The sequence below is a fragment of the Plasmodium reichenowi genome, chromosome 6, assembly GCF_001601855.1.
Source record: "Plasmodium reichenowi strain SY57 chromosome 6, whole genome shotgun sequence".
Classification (NCBI taxonomy): domain Eukaryota; phylum Apicomplexa; class Aconoidasida; order Haemosporida; family Plasmodiidae; genus Plasmodium; species Plasmodium reichenowi.
This window is the reverse complement of record NC_033651.1, coordinates 139,781-148,872: the sequence shown is the minus strand read 5'-3', so window position 1 is coordinate 148,872 and position 9,092 is coordinate 139,781. Positions and strand designations below refer to the sequence as shown.

At 18.2% G+C, this 9,092-nt stretch overlaps 3 protein-coding genes across 3 annotated transcripts; all 3 read left to right on the top strand.

The window, feature by feature from the left end:
• Positions 1-243: 243 nt before the first annotated feature.
• PRSY57_0603500 (hypothetical protein) lies at positions 244-883 on the top strand (the record flags this gene model as incomplete). Its single annotated transcript, XM_012906411.1, has 3 exons — positions 244-291; positions 500-681; positions 826-883. The coding sequence occupies 3 exons, from the start codon at positions 244-246 to the stop codon at positions 881-883; spliced, it is 288 nt and encodes a 95-aa protein (XP_012761865.1).
• Positions 884-2,173: 1,290 nt separating this feature from the next.
• Positions 2,174-6,583, top strand: PRSY57_0603400 (RAP protein, putative; the record flags this gene model as incomplete). Its single annotated transcript, XM_012906410.2, has 1 exon — positions 2,174-6,583. One exon carries the CDS (start codon positions 2,174-2,176, stop codon positions 6,581-6,583), a length of 4,410 nt encoding a protein of 1,469 aa, XP_012761864.2.
• A 637-nt stretch (positions 6,584-7,220) lies between these two features.
• On the top strand, positions 7,221-8,845 carry PRSY57_0603300 (glyoxalase I, putative; the record flags this gene model as incomplete). Its single annotated transcript, XM_012906409.2, has 6 exons — positions 7,221-7,553; positions 7,714-7,842; positions 7,962-8,060; positions 8,203-8,268; positions 8,395-8,526; positions 8,681-8,845. 6 exons carry the CDS (start codon positions 7,221-7,223, stop codon positions 8,843-8,845), a joined length of 924 nt encoding a protein of 307 aa, XP_012761863.2.
• Between the last annotated feature and the right edge of the window lie 247 nt (positions 8,846-9,092).

The following is a 9,092-nucleotide window of genomic DNA, read 5'->3' as shown; positions in this document are numbered from 1 at the left end:
AAAAAAAAAAAAAAAAAAAAAAAAAAAAAAAACATGTTAAAATGTGCGCTAGTTGCTTTAGAAAATAAATTTACCTGACCTGTTCATATACTTTATAAATTCAAAAAAAAAAAAAAAAAATTCATATAAAAAATAATATATATATATATATATATATTTATTTATTTATATAGTATATATGAGTATGTACCTTTATAATATAACATTAAGAAGAATAATCATTCATTTATAATGGTTATAAACATGGATAAGCTAAGAAATATTCTTTTTGTTAAAAATGGAAAATTTTCAGTAATTCCAAAAATATATGAGGAATTATATACTATAAATATTATATATATTACATATATACATTCATGCATTATGTGTATCATATATATAAATATTGGTGTGTATAAATATATATGTATATAATTTAAGAACATAATAGTTATGTTATGTTATGTTATGTTATGTTATGTTATGTTATTTTTTATTTTTTTTTTTTTTTTTATTTTAGGATGCACAAATAAAATTTCTAGCATTCACGTCATTAAGTATGTTGGTATTAATGGTTACTGGTGATGGTATAGAAACTCCAATGGGATATATCAAAAATTTCAAAAAGGAATTGAAGAAAAACGAAGAGAAAAAAAAAGAAAATATAGAAGATAAATTAATAAGAGAACTGGGAATTACCACGTAATTGTTTCATAGAAAAAAAATGAATATTACTATAAAAATCTTTAATTTTAAATGATAGATGTATATAAATTTGTTTATAAAACCTATGTGCGGTGTATTTCATATTTATCATTTTACATTCTTAATTTTTCCTTTGTATAGGTATCAAGAATGGAAAAAGGCAGGAATCCTACCATCAGATGATAAAGAAAATTTATAAAGTTATTTATTTGTAGGATTATGAAGGTTAGTGATATATTAATTACACATTTTTATATTCCCCATTTAAATTAATATTTTTCATCTATGGTGTATATTTATTATTCAAATATATAATTAATTTATAAAATGGAAACTTATAATTTTTAGATAAACATTTTTTTCATATTTTATCATTATAGTTATATGATTAATACACACAACAAATGTTTCTTCTTTTTCTTTTCTTTTCTTTTCTTTTTTTTTTTTTTTTTTTTTCTTTGATTTTTTTCTTCATAACTTATAATTTTGATGGATGGAAATATTATATATAATTAAAAGAATTTTTTTTAAAAATAAAGAAAAATAAGAGTACGATATTAACAAATATAATTTGTAATACGAAAATATCTATATTATGTTCCGCCTCATATTATTAAAAAGGATATTTAATATTTTTCTTTATAATATTTACATTATATTGGAGGTTTTATTTTTCCTAATAATCATGTAGAAATGTAGATATTATTTTTAAATCAAAATAATAAATATATATATGTATATATATTTATGTATTTATTTATATCATATACATATACATAAAAAAAAAAAAAAAAAAAAAAAAATTAATAATTATAATAAAATTATAAAATCAAACAATATAATATATTGCGTATATATATTTTATTTATTTTTTTTAATATGAACATAAAAAAAAATATTTTGTAGATCCTGGATATTTCTAAAATACATGCTGTATGTATATATTATATAGAGAAGATGATATATAAAAGAGGATATAAAGATGACGATATAAAGATGATGATATAAAGATGACGATATAAAGATGACGATATAAAGATGACGATATAAAGATTATTATATAAAGATTATGATATAAAGATTATGATATAAAGATGATGATATAAAGATGATGATATAAAGATGATGATATAAATATGTTGATATAAAGATGATAATATAAAGATGATAATATAAAGATAATGATATAAAATTTTAGATTCTACATTTGATTTTCCAAAATTATATGAATAATTTTCGCCCATCTTACCTTTTATCATTATTTTTTTTTTTTTTTTTCATTAGTTTAAAATTTGGGTATACATATATTTTTTGTGTCATATTTTGTTTTATTATATTAAAATAAATACTATTTATGGTTGAATTATTTATATATATATATATATATATATATAATACTTATATATATGTAAGTATTATGTGTAAGTACCCCTTTGGTAATTTTTTTTTGCTTTCTTTTTCTTTTTTTTTTTAAAATAGGATAATGTTTATGAAACGATATAAGATATTGATAAAGAACGTAAATACTTTTAAATGGAAGTCATACGAAGTGAAAAGAATTTCATCGATCATATTAAATTCAAAGAAAAGTAAACCATTTAATATTGATTATATAGAAAAGGTGAAAAAAAAAAATGGCTTAAAAGATGGTTGTAATAAGGTATTTTTAAAAAATAAATATAATGGTGAGAAATATGAAAGAGATAAGAATATAACTAGATGGTGTGATAAGTTAAATGAATATGCTAAAAATAAAGAATATGATGTTTATGAAAATGGTTTAAATTCTTGTTCATGTATAGCTGAGAATTCTATAGAAATTTCCCAGTTGATTAATGTAATTAGTAAGAACAAAATTATAAATAATAATATAATGTTGATTTATATAAAATTAATTGATAAATGTTTAAAAATATTTAGTAACATTCCTATGAGAAGTGTAAGTTTAATACTAAATAGTATGGTTAAATTAAATTATTATCATACTAATTTTATTGATTTGTTTTTTAAAAATATAAACAATATAATAGATAAAAGTAATCCAATTGATTTGAGCATTTTATATCATTTTTACGTGAACTGTTCAGGTGATTATTTTGAATATATAAATGATAATAAAAATGATATATATTTAAATTTGTTTTTAAATAAAATACTTAATGATATATCTGTTTTACAAATACAAGCAATTTCTTGTATTTTAAGATGTAATAAAAAAATAATAAAAAGAAAAAATTGGGAACATGTATATTTTAAAAATGATGGTGTCTTAGAAGAAAACTACCTGAACGTTCAGGTAAATGAAAAAAATAAAACGATGGATTATAATAAAGGATATGAAGAAAAAGAAATAGAAAAGAAAAGGATACAAGAAGGTACATATAAAAGAGGTATTATATATGATGATGAAAAAACATATTATAATAGGTTATCTATAAAAAAGGAAAAGATTGAAGAGTTGGATAATAATATAAATTTTTTTGATTGTGATAATATAAAATTAATAAAAAAAGTAAATAATATATTAAAAGAACATGTCTATTTTAAGATAGCATCTGGTAATATTCAACAATTATGTAATATTTTAGAAGATTTAGAATATTTTAATTTAATTGATGATGATTATAATTTTTATTATGACATTTTAAATATGTTAAAGAATTCATGTAATTTATTTGAATTAAAGAATATTGATTATATAAATATATTAAATATAATAAAAACTCGAAATATGAAATATAACAATTTTCTGCCTATATCGAATTTTTCATTTTTATTTGATAAAATAAAAGATTTGGATTTTGATTTTTTTACATGTGATCATTTGTGTGAGTTAATAAAAATATTATGTTATTTTAAAAAATGTTATCATTTAAATATGTGTATGTATAAATTAGAAGCTTGTTTAGAAAAAAAGAATTTTGATGATATATATTCAACATCAACCTTAATATATTTATTATATGATTTTTCACAGATAAACAGAAATGATATGATTATACATTCATTATGTAAAAAATTATATATATCAATAATTAACAGAATAAATAAAAGTTGTGATGTTGAAAAAGTAAATGATTTTAAATATGTCGATACGGGAAAAAATATCAAAACAAATGATAAGAAGAACGCTATGTATAAAACTCAATTTAACATATCTATAAAAGAATATATATTGTTACTTAAATCAATAGACAAATTATTAGATAAAAGAATAATAACACCTTTATGTATTGATGAGAAAAAACTAAATTCCTTTTTTCTTGATATTACATATAAAATAAATGAGAATCCATCACAAATATCTTTTAAATGTAAATATAAAAATAATGATTATTATGATTATGAAATGTGTTTATATTTATATCAAATATTATTATTAGGTAAATTAAAATCTAGAAACTATCTTCTTTTTTTAAGTTGTTTATATAACGTCTTGACTTTATCAATTCATTTTAATATAAAAGATGTGGTCTTATGCTTGAAAACATTACATCATTGTACACATTTTATAACAAAAGATAGATATTTAATTTTTGAAAATACCTTAAATTATTTTTCACATTTGATATTATCTAATGATGTTATTCTTTTGGAAAGAAAAAATATCCTAATGAATAATATAAAAAATAATTTTATAAAAATTAATAAATATAATATGAATTATGTAGAAGAAAATTGTAATGATAATATAGATATTTTAAATAATCTATATAAGAACATAAATAAAATAATTGATGATAATAATTATATGTATATAAATAAAAATAAGGCGAATCATTATCTTAATGGTTCTATTATGACTAAATATAATAATGACGAGATAAATACAATGTATTCTAATTTTGATTATACAAAGATAGCTTGTATAGATTGTTGTAATATATTATATTATTTAAAAAAATTGAATTATGTAAATAAGGATTTAATAAATATAATATTAAAAAATGTATACATTAATGTAAGTAGTTTAAAAAAGCAAAAATATATCCTTCGAATGGTTAATGGGTTAAGTATTATAAAAAATATCGACAAAGAATTTAAGGATTTTAATTGTATTATAAAAAAAATTATGTTTCATTTTTTTTTTATTCAACAAGAACATAATAATAATAATAATATGAGTCAAAATATAAAATTAGAAGAAAGTATTAAATTATTTTATTTATTAAGTAAATTGGATATGAGCAAGAAATATAAAAATGATTTGATAACAAAATATTTATTGGTACCTTTGGAGAATATATTAGAAAAGAAAAAAACGACAATTAATAATATTATATTATTATTGTATGGTATAAAAAGCATGTATCCATATAGATACATAAGTTTGATATCATATGTCTTACATTGTATTGATGATTATCAGACAAGAATACATAATATTAATAGGGATAATATTAATAGGGATAATATTAATAGGGATAATATTAATAGGGATAATATTAATAGGGATAATATGAAAAGTGATCATATGAACAGTGATAATATGAAAAGTGATAATATGAAAAGTGATCATATGAACAGTGATAATATGAAAAGTGATCGTATGAACAGTGATAATATGAACAGTGATAATATTAATAGTGATAATATGAACAGTGATAATATGAACAGTGATAATATGAACAGTGATAATATTAATAGTGATCATACTAATGAGGATGATGTATTATGCTCCGTGTCCTTTTTAAAATCGTACTTTTCATCTATACCATATTTTATAGATAGTTGGATAGATAATACATGTAGTAAAATAAACCAAGTATATATTCGTATTAGCCAGAAATTGTTTCAAAACTTTTATGAACATATATTTTTAGAAAATAAAATGAAAAATGAAGATATGATTTGTATGTTAATAGATTATGTAAATTTCTCGTTACCTTATATACCTTATATAGAAAAATATCTTGATGTAATTCATTACATTATAGATATGCACAAGGTGGTGATAAATAAAGATGAATTTATAACTTTTTTGTTAAACTGGAAAATATATATATATGGGATTAATAATAATGATTATGGTGATAATGAAGAAACACAGAAATTGGTATATAAGATTGACGAATGTTTAAATATGTTATGTAAGAATGATAATAGTTATAATTATAATGATTTTATATCATTAAATAAATCTTTAGAGAAGGGTAACAAAAAAAATGATGCTCACAATAATGATGATGAAAATATTTCCTTAAATAAAAAATCAGTATATGATTTTAGTTTTAATAAAAAGAAAATAATTTTTCTAGATACAGATGAAGATAATGAAAAAGATATTATATGTAAAGAATATAATTATATTGATATAAATAAATTATATGAAAATAATTTCAACAGGAAAATAATTAATAATATAAATCAAAATAAAAAATTACAATTTTGTATACAAAAAGAAGACAATGAAAAAAATAAAATATTTAAAAATATTATTAATAATAATAATAATAAAAATAAAAACATTTTAAATGAATTTGAAATAATTTTAAATAAATATTCATATTGTCAAAATAATCAAAATGATAAAATTGAAATTTTAAAAAATGTAAAACTTTATTCCTTTCATATAAAATTTATGGATAAAAAAAAAAAAATTATATTTGAATTTTTAGATGAAGATGCTTATTTTAAGGAACCTGATAATTCATCTATAGATTTATTACCATCAGTTAATTTAAGATTAACATTATTAAAAAAATTAAACTTTAAAATAATCACCATACCATTTTATGAATGGAATAAATGTTATGGACGATTAGAAAAAGTTAAATCCATTTATCAGAAATTATTAAATGTTACAAATCCACAAAATACAGAAGAGGAATATCAAAATTTTAAAAGTGACGATATATTTTCTTCTATAGGACGTTATGAAATAACTAAAAAGAAATAAAGCATCAAAAATAATATATATATATATTATAAATATTTTATTATTTTTTATTATATTTTTATTATACATATGTACATATTTTTTTTTTTTTTTTTTTTTTTTTTTTTTATATATTATAGGATAATATTCATTAATGTGTAATATCAATTAATGCTTTGTTTACATAAAAAATAAAAAAAATGTTCACTATATTGTATTTATGTATCACCTTAATTTTTTAACGAGTATTACATATTTTGAGTTATATCCTTCCATCTTTTTAAGAATTTTTAAAAAAATTATATAATTTCTCCTTATTCGACGTATTTGTATAGGTATATTTTTTCGTCAAAATTAAACGAATAAATAAATAAATACATACATATATATATATATATATATATATATTTTTGTGTGTTAAAATATAGTATATATTTTAGTTCTTTATATTTTAGTTTCTATTTGTTATATTTAATTTAAAAAAAAAAAATATAAATATTTATATATTTAAGCCACTTTAATATCAATCCAAAGTTATTTTATAAAAATATATTATTTTATTTTCTATTATTATTTTTAATTTTTTTTTCATTTTTTTTAATGTCACTTATAATAATATATAATATGTTCTAGATATATGTAACTCCTTTAGGATTTAATGAAACTTTTTGTAGTCATTATATTTGTTCTATTTATTTTGTTAAAGAGATATAAATGTTTAAGTAAGAAAAAGAACAGGTGTCATTATTTTATTAATAGGGATACTTATTATTTAAAAAAAAAAAAATGCAAAAGGAAAATACTCAAATGTAAAGTTGATGGTATAGAATATAAGGTCCATGATTTAGACAAATCAATTAATTTTTATACAAATGTATTAAATTTTAAAGTTAATAAAAAGGAGAAGGATAATGCTCAGTTGATATTAGGAGATGATGGGGCTTATATAAAATTAATTCAAAAGGGGGAGGGAAATTTTACTATAGGAGAAGTACAATAATGAAAAAATAAAAAAAGAAATATTATATGTATATCTGAATATATGTTAATGCATTTTTTTTTTTTTTTTTTTTTTTTTTTTTTTTTTTTTCTTTGTTATGTTTCCTACTATTTAGAATTATTCATTTGAATCATATATATTTTTTTAATAGCATTCGTTTCTGGGGCTTGGAGTACACTTAAAAAATTTCGATATTAACAAGACTAAGTTGTATGAAGGAAAGATTGATGAAGAAATAGATAAGAGGCCAGTTACACCGTGTATATTACCAGACGAAGATGTTAAGAAAAAAAAAAAGAAAAACATACATAAATAAATAAACAGATATATATATATATATATATATGTATTTATTTATTTATTTATTTATATATTTATTTCATTTTTATAATTTTATAGGCTCAGGTACGGAGATTTTGGACAAACTGCTTTATAACTGACCCTGATGGTTATGGAATTGAAGTAGTTTTGCAAAATGAGAGCGACAAATTAGATAGGGTTAAATAAAAAAAAAGAAATACAATTTATATATATAAATGTTTATAATAAACGAATATAAGAGTGTAACATATATATATATATATATATATATATATATATATATATATATATATATGTGCGAGTGTTTTACTTCTTTTAGATTCGTTTTTTTACTACGTCAACAAAAGATGCTCAAAAGTTTTATTCGGACATTTTGGGAATGCAGGTAAATGAAAAAAATAAATAATAAAACAAACAAATAAGTAAATATATATAATATATATATATATATATATATATATATATATATATATGTATATATTTGTGTGTATGTTTATTTTTTAATGTATAGCTTGTAAAAATACAAAGTCATTTAGAAGAAATTTCGTACCCCTGGAATATATACGGAGGTATGAGTTATTATTTCTCTTCTGAAAATAATTCGACCATACTACAGATGGCTTATGCTTACGATGAAGAAGAGGTAAAAGAAAATATTATTATACATAGGATATTTAATTTATAAAAATGTGTAATATATTTACATTAATATGTCTTATAATATATATATATATATATATATATATATATATATATATATATATATTTATTTATTTTATTTCATTTTATTGTTGAAGCTGCACATGGGTAATTCTCTTGGAAATTTAATATTATGTTCAAAAAACTTAAATTTAATTGAGAAAAAGTTAAATGAAAACAACATAGAAGTTATCAAAAATGATAAAGGGGAAATCTTGGTAAAAGACCTAGACGGATATAATGTTTACTTAAAAGACAAATAATTAAAGAAAATTATGAAATTATGAATAGCTAGCCAAAATTATAAAAAAAAATTATATAATATATATGAAGAACTAGCTAAAAAAAAAAAAAATAATAATAAAAAAAAAAAAAAATAATAAAAAAAAAAAATAAAAAAAAGTAAAATAAACAAAAGAAAAAAAATAATAATAAAACAAAAAAAAAAAAAAAAAAAAAAAGAAATATAAAAAAAAAAAAATATAATTTTTAAAAAATTATAATATTTTT